The sequence below is a fragment of the Aquila chrysaetos genome, chromosome 1 (genome assembly GCF_900496995.4).
Source record: "Aquila chrysaetos chrysaetos chromosome 1, bAquChr1.4, whole genome shotgun sequence".
Taxonomy (NCBI): domain Eukaryota; kingdom Metazoa; phylum Chordata; class Aves; order Accipitriformes; family Accipitridae; genus Aquila; species Aquila chrysaetos.
In genome coordinates, this window is record NC_044004.1 from 82,060,851 (window position 1) to 82,081,792 (window position 20,942).

General features: G+C 36.4%; 1 protein-coding gene across 3 annotated transcripts in view; it reads right to left on the reverse strand.

Moving 5' to 3' along the window:
- Window positions 1-1,054: 1,054 nt before the first annotated feature.
- Window positions 1,055-20,942, reverse strand: part of AP1AR (adaptor related protein complex 1 associated regulatory protein) — a 29,042-nt gene continuing 9,154 nt past the window's right edge. The window contains exons 2-10 of one of the 3 annotated variants that reach the window (XM_030029036.2): window positions 16,539-16,587; window positions 14,990-15,016; window positions 14,102-14,127; window positions 13,131-13,227; window positions 12,230-12,328; window positions 8,953-9,011; window positions 7,845-7,918; window positions 6,723-6,851; window positions 1,055-3,487 (exon numbers count right to left, since the gene is read on the reverse strand). In XM_030029036.2, the coding sequence (XP_029884896.1) occupies window positions 3,222-3,487; window positions 6,723-6,851; window positions 7,845-7,918; window positions 8,953-9,011; window positions 12,230-12,328; window positions 13,131-13,227; window positions 14,102-14,127; window positions 14,990-15,016; window positions 16,539-16,587 (826 nt within the window). In that variant the 3' untranslated portion in view covers window positions 1,055-3,221. Of the gene's footprint in view, window positions 3,488-6,722; window positions 6,852-7,844; window positions 7,919-8,952; window positions 9,015-12,229; window positions 12,329-13,130; window positions 13,228-14,101; window positions 14,128-14,989; window positions 15,017-16,538; window positions 16,588-20,942 lie in introns of all 3 variants that reach the window. The other 2 variants (XM_030029029.2, XM_030029041.2) reach the window with 2 other exon arrangements.

Below are 20,942 nucleotides of genomic sequence, written 5' to 3' on the forward strand. Positions count from 1 at the left end.
CTGCTTTGGGTTTAAAAAACAGGTTGCTAATACTACCACTAAGCAGTATTGTTACCCAATTTCCATTCACTGGCTCTGTTACATTAACCTATGGCACTGATCATAGTAATTGCTTACACCTTCTGGGCTATTATCTAAAGAAAAAGTGACAACTCCAATCTCAAATTTTCAAGTACAATATATAAACAGAAGCGTCTACAAATAGAGTACTTACGGGAGAAAAGTCTTCTGTCTGGTCTGCAGAGTTCAGAGTGCTGCGTCTCAGTAGATTTTGTATTCGCTCTATACAGAGGGACTCTACAGATATCCACAGATCTGGAGTGGCAGATTCCTTAGGCACATCTACAGGAACCAGGAGAAAACCTTGGGAATAGTCATATACTTGCCATTAGTCATATATTGCTAACTTAATTGTGAGAAATATTACACACACAAAGGCAGCTAACATTTTTTGTAGTTTTTGCTTGGTTCAACTGTCCTAGTATTCACAATCATGGAATACTAAAAGACAATGCTGAAACACCGATTTTATGCTTAACCAAGTAACTCTGAACAGACTGCCCAAATAGTCACATCAAATGATTTTATATTCAACAATGGTTCAACTTTAGCATAGAAACATATGTATAACCCATAGGTGAACAACTCAGTAAAACACTTCCCTGGAATTAAAAATAATAGTCCCCTATTAAAAACACTGAATTTCCTCTATACAGGCACAACTGGCTAAGTCAACTCAAATGGTGCACTAGCTCAGACAGACATGAAGACAGGGAAGCTGCTTGCATTACACAAGGAAGGTTATCTTACCTTTGAACTATGAGGGTACAGCTGCTTGTTTCCGATAGAAGGGCTCCATGCTCCAAGCTCCTCAAGTCCTCCGTTATGGCAGCTTGTCAGAGCTTCCCTTCCAAAGCAACAGGTCTCAAGAAGGGATGCTGTGGAATTCAGTATCTAGAGACACAGCTAATTATTTATTAAAACCTTCCTTAGTTTGCTGACATGCATGACATGGCAGCCACAAAACCAGCAACAGATAAAACATTGCCAAACGTAAGACTGACTGAAAATTTTAATGACTTCTAAATTTGTACAGATATCCATTTTACAGTACTGTTGAATTGTTTCACGAGCTGTTTACATAATCTTTCAATTTCTTAAAGTTCCACAAATATTGACCATAACTTCTTAAGTCACTCAGTGTGGCACACTGAGCTCTGAAAAGCAAAACGCTATTAACCACGGCTACAGGACATGCCCATCACAGTAAAAGCCTTCAGCTGGAGTCAGCTTCCTTTTCCTAAGTGCTTGTTCCTTCTACAAGCAGGACTATCAGCTAGTTAACTTTCTCAAAGCATGGTCAGGACAAGTTAACCTCATGTTCACTGGTCAGAAAAAGTAGTGACCACTGCAGGGTAAGTTACAGTTTCAGCAGGTAAAAAACTTGTTATTTACATGTTGAGAAAGTTGCCTTTGTTTCCATAGGAATATAGTATACAAATAAACGTTCAGGAGAAGTTACACAGTAGTAGCCTATGCCAAACCAAAAATATACATTTGATGTGTACAAATTTTTAAAGCTTATTACAGGCATTGCAAACGTAGATAACTACATTAAAATAGTTTCAATGACATAGCTACAATTTAAATTAAGAAATGGAATGTTATCAACAATATTTATCTGTTCATTAATGTTGATATTTGTACATATTTAATCCAAGTGTGCAGTTATTTTTGTTCAAGTTATCATGAAGAGGACCACACTGCAGTGACCCTAATATTATATATAGGCTCAGATGATCTAACAGTGACACAACTTTCACCATCAAATTCAGTTCTGATGATGATGCAGATTTTACTACTTAACACAGCATGTTGCTTTTACTCCACAATGGTGAAGTGACACCCTGTTCCCTTTTTTTTCAGGGACTAGACAGCTACACAAAATAACAGTAGAATAGAATGGCTTTACTGAAACTTTGGGGAAAGCTTGAAATCTACAAGTGTTTTGCACGTCCTCTTCAGTGAGCTTTTTCTTTTTTTAAAAAGTGTAACTTATGTTAAATATTGGGGGACGCCACACAAGACATTACACCAGATTTGCAATAACTGCACACCTCCTTGAATTTCAGTCTGCTATTAGCAGTATTAACCATCCGGTTTAGAGGCACAGGAAAGCTAGAGCACTTAAACACACTGTTTTGTAACTTGAACTTTTTTTTTTTTCCTTTTTAAAAATGTATCGATAGGAATTCAGTCTTTAGGTTCTTGTTCTTCCCACCCCAGCAGCAGAGCAATCATCCCTCCCCCAGCTCACTCAGAGAATGTTGCTTTTCAATAATTGTTCCAGTTGAGCTGAATTATAAGTTTTTGCACAAATACAGAATTTTAAGGACCATGTAGTAACAGATGTTGGTCTGTTTGTGAGGGCGGGGAAATCAAGACTTTGGTCCTCCCAGTTCTCCACTAGATACTGGTTAAAATTTCCAGTTTGACACAAAGAATTTTTATAGTTGTTTTTCTATCTAGCACACACTTACTAAGTCTGGCATATTATACAAGACAGTATCTTACCTAAACTGATTATTTATACTAAGTTTATTGAGGTTAACTGTGCTTAGCATAAAGTAACAAAACAATAAAATAAATGGGAAGAGGACAACACAAGGCTAAGAAGACTATAAGCTAGACAGGGAAAAACTGCAATTTACCATGTGTGAAATTTGTTTTGCAGCTGGCTAAGTACACCCTCTAAATAGCTAAAGAACAAGTCAAAAAGCACATATTGGAAATAAAATTTTTTTTAAATTATTTTTCTATATTCAAGTATTACTTAAATTATATAAGACTGTTTATGAGTTAAGTGTTAGACCAATGATGAATTTTAAAACCAAAATCAGTAGAAACATCATCCAGAAAAAAAGGCTAGTTAAAATATAGATATGTCAAGCTATGAAGCTTAAATTAGTGCAGATAATTTCATATTAAATCCAGATATCCAGAAATATACAGAATAGAATCATCCCAGTTTTCATAAAAGCTTAGAAGGTAGGTGATAAAATTGCACTTAATTCTGAATTAATTCAGATAGCAAGTCATTCCCATTCCTTGCTGATCAATTTGTAAGAAAAAGGGAACCATGTTAAAAAAGAGCAAATTGGTTTTGTACATTCTATTTCACTTTTCAACACGTGGTCGTAAACAAGGGCCACGCAGCTTCACTATCTGTCTTGATGATCAGAATCAGATATCCTTACACCTGATGCAGACAAATCTAATACAGGATTTACAAATCCAGCATATTCTGAATTGCCATTATCATCCATTTCAGCGCTAACAAAGTCATTCTCCCACTCCAATCCATTAGAATCGTCAGAGGCTGAAGCTGGATTACTTCCTGTCTTCTTGCTATTAAATTTCAGTGCCGCCCGGAGTATATCTTCTTCTGTTTTGGAGCGTTCTCTCATTGGAATCATTCTGTTCATGCCTGCAATTTTAGACATGTTTATGAGAAAGACAATTTTGAGGGAAGTACCTTTACGTTTGTGCTAGAACATCAGAAGAAACAACAAGAATCCTTTAGAGATCCAGACTCTGGTAATTTCACTCCTGAGCATCACCGTATTTTTTCTGCTGATGGCGTTCACACTAAATCCATAGTTTACAGTCAGTTTTGGCCCAAATGAACACAACAGCCAATGATGTCATTTTACAGAGTTCTAAGGAAGACAGACAACATAGTGAAACAACTCACCAGCAGTGTTTATTTCTCCTATATATGCAGCCTGCTGCCCTACATTATGGGCGTGTAAATATTAGAAGATTTTTGGTACTGTGCTGTTTCAAAAAAAGCTAAATGTCTGGGGAATCTTGTAACACTCCTGTAACTTTCTGACAAACAGATGAAACATCATCATGTGAAAAATATAAAACAGCAGCTACCATTTAGATAGATATTGGGTGCATTTGCCTAGGAAAGGTCTTCTGTTTGTCTGAAAAGGTGTATTTAATTTCACACAAAATAAGGCAAAACATTGGTCAGAAAACTGCACAAAGACATCAGAGATGCTATTTATTTTATCAGTAATTATAGACCTTCTCATGGTGTATCAAAACCCTGCCACATCAGTGGAAAGGAACAAGGGAAAGTTTTACTATACTACTCTTATTCACTGGACTCCTCGTACATTCCTAACTAAACTCCCCTTTTAATTTTGGAGTAACTACCTAACTAATTAATTATAATTAAAAAGTTATATATTGCAAGTGAAACACACAACTCTTGGGGGGGGGGGAACAGAGGGGGAGGGAGCCATAGAAAAATTATATCTAAGGAGGTAAATTTTTCCCTTCATCAGACTCAAATGATCGATTTTTTGTTACTACTTTCAACTTGATTATTCCTTTGGTACCAATGGCTCACTGAAGCTGTTGTCCCTTTCAAAATACATTGCCTAAAGTACCAATACAACATTAGCACTACAAGTTCCTTGTCTGTTATCTGTACATGACACCAAAGAACGAAAACAGAATCACTGTATCAAAAATCTGTATTTAATCCAGGACAGTTACCGTTTCCATTTTCTCCTCACACCCTTTGTCTTCCTGTATAATACTCTTGATAAACTATAACATTTCAGGGCACAAACTATGCATCATCTGTGCTCAGATAGCTCCAGTCCACAATCCCATTTCAGTGCTACCATTACATAATGATTATACACTACCATTAGTAGCACATAATCACGCCCAGTTCAGGATCTAGGCATTCCCTGTTAAGAACCGCCTAATGTGGCAACTTTTCAGTCAAGCAATGTCATCTTTTGCTACTATTCTTAGTAGCGTTTTTTTTAAAGGCTAATACCCTTTCAAAACACTGGTTCTTCTCTACTTTGGGTCGAGCCCCCATACAACTTTGTCTACTAACAGTAAAAACGTGTGACTAGACCATAAATGAAGATACCTGTTCACGAAACCCATATGCACTTACTTTTTTGGAGTTGTTCAGTCTCCATGGTAGATTTTGACAGCACACACAGTAACTAAACCTCTTATCCCAAGCAAGCAGTCAACCCCTTCAGGGAGACGGTTATAATACGCTTAAGTTGGGCCAGATCTACCCAGAATGAGCTAAAAACTACTCAAAGTCCTTGCAATATTGACTAGTACTTCTTTCAAAAGACCACATTGCTTCCTTTGCAGCCATGAAAACAAGTAACCTTCTCAACCATAAGCAATCCTCCATAGATTACCTCACCATCTCTTCTGCTCAAGATTGAAGGTGACTGCCAAGAAGAGATGCACTGCCATCACAATGACCAACTCTTAAAAATTATTCCCCTCTGTAGAGCACAGGCTAGTAGAAATCAGAAATGGAACTACGCAGTAACTCTGTTCTCTGTTTTTAGGCAGTTTGGGGCACTTCTCAGCACTTACTATTTAGTTACCTCAAAACCAGGTGAATACTTATGGCTAAGTCAATGTGACAGTGCTAAGAGAACAATGAATATCAAACATCACAGATTGTTAATTCTGTGTACAGAATTAAAAATTTCCAGCAACATGGATAATATAAGCCCGTATGCAACAAGATCCTCAGCCAGTCAAATGAACAAGGTAATTCTGCATGCAGGTATGCCTGGTAAAGACTGAATCTTGCCCTCATCTGGTTTTCAGTAGTTACTTAGAAAGATATTACATTAAGCAAACACGTAAGAGTGGGAGGACAAGTCAATCTGTAGAAAAGCAAAGAATGTGATTTTCCTATTTCTTAAGCACAGTGTAGAATACAGAGTTTACAAAACACTGTTTCTGCACTGGTGCTAATTACTCTCAACATAAAATCCAGTGTATTTCACCATACATGTTCTTACCCTAGCTTCAGTTCCTCTAGAATGCTAATAGCTCTTGCTCACAGTAGCTAAAAAAAGATGCTGGGTATTTCTGGGTAAATCTGTGAAAGTTAAGTCTTTCAAAACAGGTTTCTGAATTAGACGTTTTAGTGCTCGAGAGTGCTAAACATTTAAACTACACACAGATTGTTAAAAAACAGTCTATTAAAGCAAAAAAAAAATCTGCTACACATTGGCTAAAAGAAATTCTAGCTTATTTTTGGTCAGCTTTTCAAGAGTTAATTTCTCAAAATTTTGGATTAACTTTGAAACAAAGACAAGAGCTTATGCAGATTTACTAAGGAGAACAAAAAAGATGTATAACGACCAGCAGCAGCAATTAGGATAGTTGGGATACTCACCTAGAATGCAGACCTAAGTTTCCAGTAGAAGTTACAATAAAAGCAATTAGGATTTAAAGAAACAATGCCTCCCAAAAGACTTCAGTCAAAGACTCCTGACCAACTTTCACATTTTGAAACAAAGCTGTTCCTTCTGCTACTGGCTCACAAGAGGGCAGCATTTCTTTACCATTAGTTTTGTTGTGAGTTTGCAAGTCAGTTCCACAAAATGCAGGAAAAGACATTTACTGAAGGATCCAAAGAAACGAATTCATTTATTAGACAGATAACGACATTTATCAAAATACGCAATTTTCTAGGTAAAAATAATATACAGTTTAATCATTACAGCCTTAACAGAAATTCCATCAGAATTAAGTTTTAGATCACCTTCCCTTTTGAAAACGATAAATTTACAATCAACAGAGTTTAAACTGTCAGCATTTTTAACTGCTAAGTTCAGAATGAAACTGAATGGCAGAATAAATACCTTCTTCATCTTCCCACTCTAAATCTAATGAAGTGCTGTCATCATTTCCACTCGTTGATTTTGTTTTGGTCATTAAGTCACAACTGCTCTCTGTGTTGGGCGTTAGCACTGTAGCATCAGATGAAAGTCCTACATAAAAAAATGTATTCTTCATTTGTAAACATACTTGAATTTGAGGTTCAATATGCAAATCTAAACTTTCAAAAGGAAGTTTTTATGGTGCTTTGTGGCCTTTAAACCTCAGGAACATTTGAAAAAGCACTTCATCCATCACTTGAAAGAGTATACAGTAGCTTTTTAATAGTCACCATCACTAAGATATTACAAGAGGACATTTAGCAATACTGTCTAATTAGAACTATAGAGGAATTTAGTAAGCTGTACTTGTGTGAAGACTTAAAAAAAAAACCAACCAAAACCAACAACAACAAAAAAACAAAACAAAACAAAACCCCAAGAACCAACCCTCCCCAAAACCACCCCAAACTACAGGCAGTGTTTCCCAAGAATTACCATCAGTCCTCCAACTTCTTAGTGACTATCACACATCCATAAGTTTTCATGAAAGTACAAGCTTATAAAATTGTTTTCCTCTAAATCGTTAGTGGAATTTTTAAATATAGACAGTCAAATCCTCTCTTGCACTTCATCAGGGAAAAGAAAAAAAAAGAACCCTTAGTATGATTCTAATTATTTCCCTAAGAGACAAATAAAAAAGTATACACAGACATTTGCATCTTTATCTTGCAGCTAGGTTTCACAAGAAAAGTTCACTGTATTGATGTTGCCTCCACAAAGATGGCTGGAAAGTCCTAGTAAAATAAAATCGACACACAGGACTTGTTTGCTTAGAGAACTTGCTTTTGAGGACTGGAATGGCCGTAGCACAAATTGTATATGCTGTGTTTTTCAAACACTTGAAGCATCAGGGATTAGAAAAGAAAATAAGTTTCTATCAGTTTTTTTTTTTATACAGATATATGTATACATATTTTATATATATATATTTGTGTGTGTATATAATAATATAAATAAATTATGTTTATCTAGAAAAAGAAATAGCACTCTGCTCCTCAGAGTCACTTAACATGTAAAGACATGCATAAGAAAAGGAAGACTTACTACTACTTCGAAAAGCTTCATACTGGAATTTTGTATTTCTTAAGAAAAAATCAATATCTTCCTCTGCCACAGAGCTGTAAGAACAATGCATGTATTGTTTTTAGCTTTATAAACCTCTAAGGATGCTATAAAAGATATGTTAATCCACGTGCCCCCCCCGTTCTAAGCTTCAAAGTACACACACCTTTAACTAAAATCTTTATAAAAGATGAGCATAGAAAATGGCTTTCCATTCCTTCTTATCACACCGTCTCCCAGTCTGAGCTTCTGCTCAATTTTTAGTAGTAGTTTCAGTCACTTTAGGTAATGCCTCCTTAATCTTCAATTCCTTTTTTAACTAATGAATTAAAACCCTGCTACTGCAGTCCATTTCTAAAATCTGTGTAGTTCCTACTCATGCCATAGAACCTCAGTTTTTACAGCTCCCTTTCTAATCGTACTTCCCTAACTGAAAATCCCTCCTATCCACCTTCTCTTCCATTCAAAAATAGGCGTTTGAATTTAGAGTTTTTCTAAACTCAAATACCATTCCACAATAAATTTCTTTGGGGGTTTTTTTGTGGGTTTCCCCCCCCCCCCCCCCCAACACTGAACACAGAAGGTGGGAGTAAAGAGAATTAAATGAATAATATTAATGAAGAAACAGGCAGACTATATAAACCATTCATTGCCCCATTTGATTAGCATGTATTTTTACTGGGCATTTAAAACAGGGTTCTTAATAATAAAAATATTTTTATATTAGCCAATATTTTACATATAAACACTTTCTAATATAAAACACTAGAAATTTTTGTGTGTGTGTATATATATTGGTAGCTGGGAGTAGGTTCAATTTTGTATGCATCAGTCTAATAACTACAGTGAAAACCAGAATGAAAATCTCTCCACTAATTTTGCATATTAATGGCAACCAGTTTGCATTCAGTAACTATTTGGCATAAGAAAACTGCAATGAATGAAAACAACTCTGACTTAGAAATGCTGTGTTTGTAAGGTTTGAAAAACGTGTGGGTTTTGTGTGTGGGGGGGTGTGATAGGAGATGAGGAACAGGAGTAAAAAACAGTCATGGTTCTCAATTGTCATTAATAAAATTTTATATCTTACCTCTGATATTCTCCATTATTAACAGCATGTGCTCTCTGTGTTATCCTTTGCTGTCTACGCTGCTATCGAAAGAAGTAAATTGTTGAAAAAGCTGAATGCAATCACTCAGGACTAATATACTCAATACACTAAACATTCCCTTAATTGCGACATGAGGAGCACTGTCCTGGTCCTTGGAGCAGCCTAAGTACAACTCAGGAAAAGACTGACTTTCATTCAAATAAAGATCAAATTTTATGATACTGAAGGTATTACATGCAAGTGGATATTGTTTTTAATCTCAGAAATCTCTCCATTTAAAAGAAGGTAGCTTTGTGAATAGAGTTCTCAAGTTTTTAACCTATTTCATGCACCACAAAAAAAAAAAAAAAAGGCATCAATTTGTCCAGAAACATGTGAACACCACCTCATTCATGACTGCACCTGTCCTCTTCTCTATTGTCTTCTCTTCTTAAGCCACAGGTATTTTCAATGCACAACTAACACCTGGGTTATGTTTGATTTGTTTTGCTCTGTACACCAGAACAGTCAGCCTACCATTTAAAAAGAAAGATTTCCTACAGGTCCTTTTATCCCTGTACTTATGGCAATACTGCCATCTCCTCTGGTCATCTGTATCAGCACTAAGTGCTCCATTTATATTATCTTATATTGATAAAAGCTTTGTTGCCTTGCTGGGCCAAAAGTATTAATACCTCTACACTCTTCAAGTAGAAAGCTTTCATGGTATTGCTAGGCAAAAACAGAATGAAAAATGCAAGACACAAGCCATAAAGGCATTTATTTTGCAGTTACAAGAGGAACAGCAGATGTCACGGAAGTAGGGTTCTGCTTAAGTTTTAGGGTTTAAACAACTTAAGTTGCCTCAAGTTTCTTTTCTCTGCCTTGAAAACATGAGAGCATAAGAACTGGGCACATCAACTATGCGATTAAAGGTAAATCAGTTATGAAGCAGTAATTGATCACTGATTTTGACAAGGACTAAGATAAAAACAAACGAGCTAGTTCTGTAGACAAGTCTGATGTATCTAGCTACTGTATTTTTCTGAAAAATCTATTCTCAGCCTTAATGGATCTGTCCCTGCAAAAGAAAAGCCGGGGTAAAACCAGAATTTTTTATGTCAACTTCATCTAAGAATTGCTCTTCACTGGGTAAATAGTCTTCTGAGAGAACTGCATTGGATCAACTAGTATTTTTCAATCCCAAGATGACAATGGTTTCGTTTCTTGGCATGCTTTCCATCTCAGGTATTTAAATAAGTATCAGAATAAGCAGATTGAAATCAGTAAGGAAATGGGAAGTGTAGAAATAGAAATATCACACATGATGGTGGTTATAGGTAAGAAGGGAGAAAGAGACAGGAATTTGGTGCCAACATAGTTAACAAGTCTGTAAAAATCAATTACTGGCATATGCAACAATTGTCTTTTAAGATTTATATACCCACATAATATCCAATTTAAATTATCTAGCCATTTTGCCAGGTCACATACAAATATCTAGCACTAATTTCCAGGATACACATATATTAAAATTCTCCACTGTTACAAAACCTGACATTTAGTAGGGCAACATCAGCAAGCCAAATTAGTTTTAAACAGATGCAACACTTACATGAAAAAGCCATTTTCTCATTTAGAAGACTTCTGCCCACAAACAGCAAAGAGATGAGTTAGGTATTCAAAAATGGCTTCCAATTTATTTAGAAAGGTTAAATGCTTGATGCGTATCTATACAAAAATGCTTCCTTAGAAATCCTTATAATCCTTATGGGTTTGGAGGGGGGGGGGGCACGGGGCGGGCATGGGCAGAGTTGTTTGCAAATGAGATAAGTGGTACTAATTTTACAAGAGAAAGAAATTAAAAGCTCTATAATGCATTCTATCTCAGGTCCTGACTAAAAGATGTGCATATTAAAAATACTGAAAGACAAGAAAAATAGCATTTTTTGCACAAAACTTCTACAAAAAACAATTAAAGCCATAAAACAATTTACTTTTGCTGACTTGATATAGACCAAATGTGTTAAAGAAAGCAAGCAAAAAAGGTCAGAAAGAATTAACCTTCCCATACCACATGACAAGAGGATAGAAAGACAAATGTGAAATGAGACCTATACTTAGCAACATAAATATTAGATGAAAACTCAGTCATCGCTATCAGTCTGGAAATTACAATTTTCAATTCACTCTCTTTTGAATATAGACAATACACTAGGGTTGAAGATCTCCCCTATACCTATTGTAGGTTTCAGACTTTTTCAGTTAGTCTAAATATGAACTTTTGAAAATTTACTTCTAATTGAACACTTATCACATGTCTAGTGGACTGTTTCCTTGACCATGCTACAACTGCAGCCATACACGTTACAGATGAACAGATAGCAAAAAGTGAAAATGTTCTTTTTAACATGCACATTTCTGGCAACCTGAAATTTGTGTGAGAACACGTACTTTAATAGCTTATTAAGATGGCAAAAATATTAAATGCACTGATAATATGTAACTCTTTGAAGTGCAACATGAAAACCATCAGTAATAAATGTTATCAGGATACAAAACAGCATCTGTTTTCAAGAAAGCAGGAAAACATAACGTGGCTTTTGTTTTGCTTGACCAAGCTCCAAAAGCATGGACAGCAGACATGTGAAAGTAGGCACAGATATATTAAATTAAGACTACTGTTAAGTAATTACTGGACTTTGTCTACTACACATACAAATCGCAAAATGATAGAACAACTCAGGTTGGAAGGGACCTCAGGAGGTCATCTAGTCCAACCTCCTGCTCAAAGCAGGGTCAACAGTAAATTCAGATGACTTGGAAACATATATCTTCATGTTAACACAAACCACAGATAAGGAACAATTAAGTGCACAAATATATAAAGGACATCTTACAAGCCTAAATGATGTCATAATGCGTGCTTAATTTCATTTTTTTTTAAACTAGAAAACCACCACAGAACACTTTACATTAAAGATCAGTAACTTCTATATAATGCAAGAAGTCTGTTAAGCTAATTATAGATTAAAATCATACATCTCTCATTCAAAATCTGTACTCGGCAACATAAGCTGTTTCAAACAATTCCGATCATTTTCAGCTGTTCCAGTCAGCTGTACTTTCAAATTATGTATTTCTTTCTCTACTGGAATTTACAAGCCAAAGCAATTTCCTCATTATGTTTCCTGAGATGTAAAGGATGTTAGGAAAGTCTGCATACATAGAAACAGAACAGAAGCTCTGATATATATTGGGGTCTTTTTCCCCTCACCTCCAAGAGCTTTTTCTGCTTTGCTGCCCTGGCTGCTTCACGTTGTGCAGCATATAAAGCCTCTTCTTCTAGTCTTAACTTCTCCTCTTGTAAGGCTAACTGTATATGAACAAAATAGTAATGGTTAACAAAAGCAGAACCTATCTATCTTCCTATGAATAAAAGCCATAAGTTCAATAAAACAAAAGAAGAGCTACTAGAAAATAAAAATAAAATAAAATTGACTATACTAAAACATTTTTCTTCATTAAGTGAATCTAACAGCTTCCCCCCACCAAACATCCCAAGAAATTTAGATAACTAAACATTACCCTATTGAATAAACATCATTACTAGTGAATTGCTGCAAATGCACGTTGCATTTTATTACGAACTGCACAGTGAAAGACTTAAATCTTTTCAGTTGCATATTTCATTGGTACTTTATTAAAAATCAGTCTCAATTTCTACGCTGTATTCCACATCACTTTCCATTAATTGCTGCAACACACTAAAACAAAACGACAAATTATGGGTTTTTTTCCTAAGAAAAGCTCTGGAAAAATTGGGCACAAGAAAAGCTGAGTCAAGTATACTCCCCATTTTGCCTTCCGTAAAAAAAAAAAAAAAATAATAATAGTACTTCAAATTTAACAGATCTCAGTCAGAGAGCCAGCCTATTCATTTTTCAATTTTTCAGCTAATAGGCTATTAAAAAGCAGCAATCTCTGACGCTAACTTCATTGCGCAGCAATCTCTTTGTGTATCTTGTAGACTAAAAAATACCAACTGATGAACAAAACCCAATTGTTTGCAAATGAGATAAGTGCAAGCGAATGGAATCTCCTTGTGTTCAAGGTTGATCTTAACTACTTTAAAAGAAAAACTATCCATACCATACTAGTCATTGTTAACTGCTTACCTCTGACTGAAGTTTCATATCAACAACTCTCTGCTTTTCAGCAATGGAGTCATAATGTCTGTCTTTCAAGTCAGCAATTTCTTCCTCAGTCAAAGGTCTAAAAGCATGGGAGAAACACAAAAAGGCTCCATCTATTATTTACGCATGACAACCCTAAGTTGCACTTAAACATATCCATATAGTCTTTCTTGACTGGTCCTTCAATGCAAATTCAACAAGCTGTACTTTTGGCCTCCTCCTCCTGAGAAGAGTTCCAAAGTTCCAGTTTATTCAAGACAATGCTGTCTCTCCTTACTCTTACAAAGCATTTTTTGTATCTTTATAGAAAGCATATTTTCAAAACATTTTTTGCTAACAGAACTACTGGAAGAGAATAGTTAATATCATGGCACTGTAAATGTCACTTTTTCCTTACTTCTTGTGGTCCCCTAATTGTAAATTGTTCCCCTTTCATCTGTTGCCTGCTCTTATGTATCTAACAAACAAGACTGCAAAAGGATTATAATAATTATAAGGTTTCCTGTATCGCTTCTTTGGGACCATTGACAAGGAACAACATTTTGGGAAATATCAAACTTAAATAATACAAAATGTCTAGAATTAGACAACCAAAGCATACACTTCAGTGCCTTCGTATGTTTCACATAGAGCAGATTTCTAAGTTTCTACTCCTTACATAAACATGCTCACAAAAAATTCACTGGAGTTGTAGCACTAACACCCATGTAACTTTAAATGCAGACCGTGGGAACAAGAATAAAGATTCTCTTTGCAACATACTGTTTTAACTGTCTTGAGTAGTTTTTGCATGATGCGTTATCATCTAAACTGTTTTGACGTGCTTAAGCATTACGGTTAGTTTGACACATATTCTAAAAAGACAGAAAGGGTTTTGACAGGAACTCTGAAAAATTTAATAGTCACAGTAGGAGAGCAGAGGGAAGGAGAGGTCCTGAATGTCAAAGTCTTACCTGTGACTGCTTCCCGGGCTTTCCCCCTGTTAAAAAAAAAAAAAAAAAAAAAAGTCTGAGTTCTTGAGAATCCCATCAATCAATCAATTTTAAGATAGGGAAAAAAAGCCAATATGAAATCATAGTTTCTCTCATCTATTGGTTTTACAACGGGGGGGGGGGGGGGGGGGGGCAAAATCCCCTGCTTTCATTTGGAATTTTTAAAAAAAAAAATCTTCTTATGCAATCAACTTTAGTGGCTGACTAAGTAAAACAAGTACTTCCAACTGAAAATAAATATTCCGGTGGTATATTTCAGGAACCAAACCACTAGTCCTCATGTTTTTAAATACAAGGCAGGGTACTGAAAATGTGGTGTTTGTCCCACCCATTATCAAGCTGTGTTAAATTTGTAAGAGTGAGGTTTTACGGCCAACGTCTATTTTTCTGAAGTAGTGTTCAGCCAGTTAACCCATAATTGTAAAGACAGAGCACTCCCAAAGCTTTCCTTAGCAAAAGCAACCCAGGTCCATTTATGTTCTCAGATAAAAAGCATTTGCTGAGTCTGATATAAGAGTTATACCAGGAGCAAATCCTCCTTCAAGTCTTTACCACCCCCTACTTTTTTCCCCCCCTCTTTTTCTTCTTTTCTTTTTGCCTTCCTAATGTCCACAGTGCTCTCTTCCTGAAAGGGTTACTTCCCATACTCCCCCCCAACCAGATCTCTTCTCTTAGGTCTTCACCTCTCCCAAAATGTTAAATATTCATTCCTAGAGCAAGCAAAACTCAAAGTAAAAAATCCTGCCATTTAAGTCTACAACATAACATAAAGTGGGAGGAAGAGACAGATCTTGGAACCATTTTTAAGGGTTGTACTAGCAAGTTTCACATTATGATGAAGGTACCTACCTCATCACTTTCCACTAGGTTCTCAAACTGCACAAAAAAAGAAATAAACAATCTTTACAATTAAATACAAGAAATCACTAAACACATAGAGCAAACAAGATTACATATTTAATCTGTCTTGTAAAACACTGCTCCAATGATAACAGTGGGACTGTAATACCATCTAGGAAAGCCCCTTCTTTCAGAGAAAGTATTAGAGTAGGACCTATCTTCTTTACAATGTTTATTTTCTTAAACATTACACTCTCCTAAAGGGAGAAGAGTCAAAATTAAAAACCATTCATCTATTTCACTACAAGTTATGTAAGGGCCCTGACAAAAAATTAAATCTCATTAGCTTATAAGATTGCTAATAATTCTGTGTATCTGAAGCATTATAATACAAGCAGTGGAAGGAATGGTATGGCTCTGACACACACCAAAGCACCCACTCAATTTAAAAAATGTAGAAGATGTAAGGGGTATAGTGCGTTCACCTCTACCTTGTATGGCAACTGTGATGCTTATCAAAAAGTATTTGAAGATGTATTTAATTTACAGAAAGTGGAGTTACTTTCTACCCAGAATTCTAAAAACAAGCAAGCAACAACAAACCCCCTCCCAGCTTTGCACATAAGAAACTAAAGGTCAATAAAGGCAATGTAATGCTTAATGATAGGAAGCCAAAAAAAGCCCAAACTCATCTAACAGAAGTTCCAACTATCACATAAAAACAAAGCAAATGGAAATTCTCCATACTATTTTCTGTCATCTTACATGTAGTCAGTACATCACACACGGAGGTCAGTACCTACAGCAAGACTCCTTACTGACCCGTATGCTGACTAATTGCTGTAAGCAGAATATGAATAACAATTTGGGAGGACGACAGAACCTTCTTTTCCCTATCATATTTCTGTTGCAGGAACGCTCTCTCACAACTGGAAGTTGTGCGCTAAAACAGATTTCCCCCACATCTGCCCCCTTTTCTGAAAGCCAAAGCAGTGATTACACTTACTAAGGTTATTCTCAGTAATGGGGGCAGTCTGAAAGGTCTAGGACTTCTAGACTGTAAGGAACACTGAGAGAAAGTAAACCAGGTTATTCTGAGAATCTCAACTTATACAAATTAACCTTACACTACCCTTGGCAAAAAGGGGTGATACTGAGTGGCCGAGAAAGGACCTCTGTAGTTAACAAAGCAGACTACAAATGCAACTAACTGTAAAGTAATCACATCAGATTATAGCTTTCTGTAGAATCAGATTCATGATCCTGCAACCAAGAACTAAATATCCTGCACTTATACAAGCAGAAAAGAAAAATCAATCCCAACACAGCAGTGATGAAAGGAGCAACAATCAGACTTCAGAATGCTCGGGTGCCGAGTATCAGATCTCTTCTTTCCAAGTGACAGATGAAAGTGAGATGATACATTAATGTTCTCAAGTACTATAAAAACCAGAATGTTTCAGTGTACATAAACTGCAATAAGTGTTAAAGGCATTGCTAGAATTCAGCTTTTACCTTTTTTTTTTTTTTTTTACATCATTAGAACGTAAGCACTCACCTCTATAGTGAAATGTTCTCCTGTTGAACACGTTCTAAAATACTTTGATCTGGAAAAATAAGTCTACAGTTACATTTGACAGTCTTCAATTCACAGCACAAGGAAAACAAGCCTGATAATTTTAAATAGCTTTTGAAATATGTTAACTATAAAATAAACCTAAAATCTTCATGTATTGAACACATTTATTTGTTAACCTGTGCTCTGCATCGCTACCGGAGCGGAAAGACACAAAAGCATGTAAACATCTTCTACAGAACTGAAGAAAAGACAAACACCTTCTTCAAGTGAGAAGAAATCACTTATCAGGATGCTGGACTTGACATTTACAGACATTCAGCATGTTCTGCAATACCTTTAAAACATTTTTCTCAAAAAACATTATTCCAGGCAATTTCTGAAAATGCTGTTGCTCATCAAGGCACTTAACTCTTTACCAACATAGCACCTTGTACAACACCAGTGTTAAACAAAACATTTTATTTTGACAGCTTGGCACAGCTAGAAGGTTGAACCTCAGAGAAAAATGTCTACAAGGAAGTCAAGACAATAGTTTTCAACTACAAAAAATAATTTACAGTCTGTAATTTTATACAGGGAGCCAGTCTCCTCCTTGATTCTTTCACTATCTTAACACTGTCCTCTACAAAAAAACAAGAGTATTAAGTTACCTAAATACATTTTAACATAGTGAAAGAGGTTTGGCTATCATCCAAAAGATCTTTCAAATATATACTGGTGCTTCAGCACAACATCCACGTGATCCAACTGTTTTAAAAACCAGAGTTCCCAGTTGCAAGTCCTGACTGCTATCAGGAATCAACCCAGGGCCTCAGGCATTTCTTTACTTGTACAAAAGATCATTCCGTACTTGCAACCAACACCTACTTCTACTACACTAAAAGCAACACACCAGCCAAAGCCTGAATTATTTTAATCATATCGTATTTCATCTCCATCCTATCTTTCTTCAGAAGTCAGTTAGGGTACATCTCCCTGGCAACTTGTTGCGCAACCTTTCCTTCTATGTAGCAGTGTACCTTGCAGTGCCTAGCTGCCACTAAAAAACTGTTTCAAGTTGATTCATTGCTATGAAACCAGAGGTGAAAGGCCACTTCAATTCATGCACTACATCGCAAGTAAAATCGGGACAGGTGGCATGAACACTTAAAGTAATTTCACTGCTACTCCTCTGTGTAACATTGTGGTGTGCAGGAGACAATACCATTAAGAATCTAATTTAATAAAACTCCTACAGGAAAATTGTTTCAGGACTATCTGTGTTTTTAACAAAAGTATAATTGCAGCTTACAGCATCAGGCGCTAACTAAATTATGCTCAACTTTATAAATGCATGAGCTGCAGTCAGATTAGTTGCAAGAATTGAACAGTGAACCTATAGAAAACTAAGGCAATACAATGCAAGCTTACTACATGTAATTACAAACAGCCCAACAGCAATGACACTTCAAGGAAGATCTACACTTTCTGCTACCTGCTGAACAGGGACTCAATAACAGGGGACCTAATTCTATGCCAGAGTTTGAGCCCTTGAATCCCAGAGCAACTATGGAAGACTGAGGTCATTACGGTCAGAAATAGAAGACCCATCAACTTCCCCCCCATACATAATAGCTTCAATCGAAATAAAACAGTAACCTATTAAAATGCTTATAACTTTTATTATTCTCCTTTAAGCTCTACTGTTTCATTATTTTCTAAAACAGACTTGAGAAACATACAGGCTTGATAAGTACTAAAGGAAACAGTTCAGCTAACAGGCCAGAGGACTTACAGAGACCATCAGATCAATCTTCAAAGATCTAAAGCTATTAAACAGACTAACTTTTCAGCACTCCATACATAATATATGCTTTACTCTCCTTTTATGCAAAGTCATGTTATCATCTTTTATAAACAACCAATGTTTACAGATTATGTGTGGAAAAAGTAGTCACTAAAAATGAACACTTAATCTATTAAAACCAGTGTACGAGTCAAAATTACTTTTTCTACACTAGTGACAAAAAGGACTGTTTCAATTTTCCTACATGATAACCCCTCCCAAAATAACCAAATAAATAACCTAGAGACAAGTTATATTTGTTGTTATCTTTTTTTTTTTTCCCCCTTCTTTTAAACACTCCTCTAGGAGTAAAGAGGAATACTTATAGTCGAATATAGTGACAAACTATCTATGACCTACTTTCTAACTCTACTTCTGTCTGCAGCTTGTAGTACTTCGAGCAAAACTACTTCAGCCGAAGCATAAGGACACTCCCTAAAAAAAGTAATAAAAAATTACCAACTGTAAAAGGAACTAGGCCTTAAGCCTTACTGTTTTAAGACTATTCATATTAGACATATAACTAATGATTAGAAATTGGTTTAGATATGATTAATAGAATGCAGGTGCTTATAAAACAATATCTATGAGCTGCTTAATTGTTCTATGAGACTCCCTCTTCACGGCTGGCTTAAAAGCCAGTCAAGCTGAATCAACACAGGAAGGATCATACATCTTAAACCTAAGACATGGGAGTAAGTGATTAACTTTAGAACAAGATAAATTTATGTAATAACCTGAGTAGTTTTTTTAGAAATTCATAGGTACCTTTGAAGTGTAAGACAGGTGATGATGGTGACCGGAGACCTTCTGACTATGACCACAAATCTCAGAAGAACCGAGACATGAGAATGGAGAATGGATGAGATAAGATGATGAATGGTAACGATATGAAAACAGAAAATCGGCTGGAAAATTACAGAGACTTTGGATTGGGACAATGGGTGGCAAAAGGGTATATAAGGTTTGGAAACTTTTGGAAGTGTGCCATTCACTGCAGTGGTGGCCCAACTCTGAGTTGTTAATAAAGCAAACCTAGAGTAACGCACGTTTGAAAATTCTTTAACAGAACTGGCACCCCAGATGGGACTCTAGGACACAAGAGAGAAAGAGAGCAACTGGATATTTCTCTGGACAAACCCGTTACCAATACTCAATTGCCGGCTAATCAGGTGAGTTCACTTAAGAGACTTGGGCACGGGTAGTTCCAGACAAAAGTTATCCTGGGAAACTCTTGTGTTTAAACCTGCAAAAATTAGTTAAGAAAAATGGGGTTAGCACCCAGCGTTGAAAGGGGGACGCCCCTTGCTGAGGTTTTGGAAAATTGGAAAAAGTTACCCTTGGCACAGACATTGCAAAAAAGGAAATTGATAATATTGTACCAAGAGGAATGGCCATTCCTGATGAGAAATAGAGGAGGAGGGCCAATGGCTGAGTGGCCTCCTACGGGAACATTTAAACCCCATAAGCAAAAATTTTTGAGAATGATTTTGGAAGACTGTGGAAGTCAAGATATTGATTATTGGTATATTTGGTATAATTGGGCACAACAAAGGAGAAAAACTCCCTTGTTGAAAATGAGGAAAAGTTTACTTCCCTCGGCCCCTGAGGCTGAAGAAACTGAGCTTTTCTCAAAAGGTGCTGGCATGTATCCAAAGCGTTTGGATTACATCCCAAACGCGAGAGCAGGACCGGGTGCAACTGCTGAAGTTTCTCCAGTAACTGCAATAATGAGGCATGAACCTTGGAAGCAAGGTGATTTAGTAGCCTGGCAATCAAAGATGCCTCGGCTGCGTGATGATGCTGAAAAATATGCTCAATTGTTATCGGGAATTGTCACTGATTATACCCCCAATTGGAATAATATGAGGACTCTGCTGCGAGAATTATTTCAGCCAGAGGAAAGAGAAAAGATTTTCCAAAAGGATAGAGAAATTGCTCAGAGAGGCCAGGGGTTAAACCCATGGCCTGAACAAGATCCACAATGGAATCATACAACCACAGAAGGAGCTAGGGCTCATCAAGCTGCCATTCAACAATTAATAGAAGCAGTTCGCCAAGCTGGTGAGAGAGTAACTAATTGGAAAAAGGTTTTAGAATGTAGGCAGAAACCTGATGAACATCCAAGTGATTACTGGGGACGACTGAAAGCAACTTTGATGAAATATGGGGGTATGACCCGTGACAATTTCCAGGAGCCTTTAGCTATTAGTGTTTTTGTAGATCAATCTGCTCCAGACATAAGAAAATATTTTAGGAAACATATGCCAGGGTGGCAGGGTGAGACATTAGCTAAAATTCTAAGTATTGCTGCCTTTGTTTTTGATGGAAGAGCTGAAGAGAAACAAAAACAGGAAGAGGAGAAATTAAAACGAGAACGGAAAGAGAAGGAGAGAGAAATTGGATTGTTAGCTAGAGCAATTACTCAGAATTTTAACCCACGAATGAGAGGTCAGGGATTCACTCCGGGAAGATTTAGGGGAAGAGGGGCACAAGGTAGAGCCCCTCCTGTTTCTCAATACGCTAACTCTTTAGAGTGTTTTTATTGTGGAAATTTA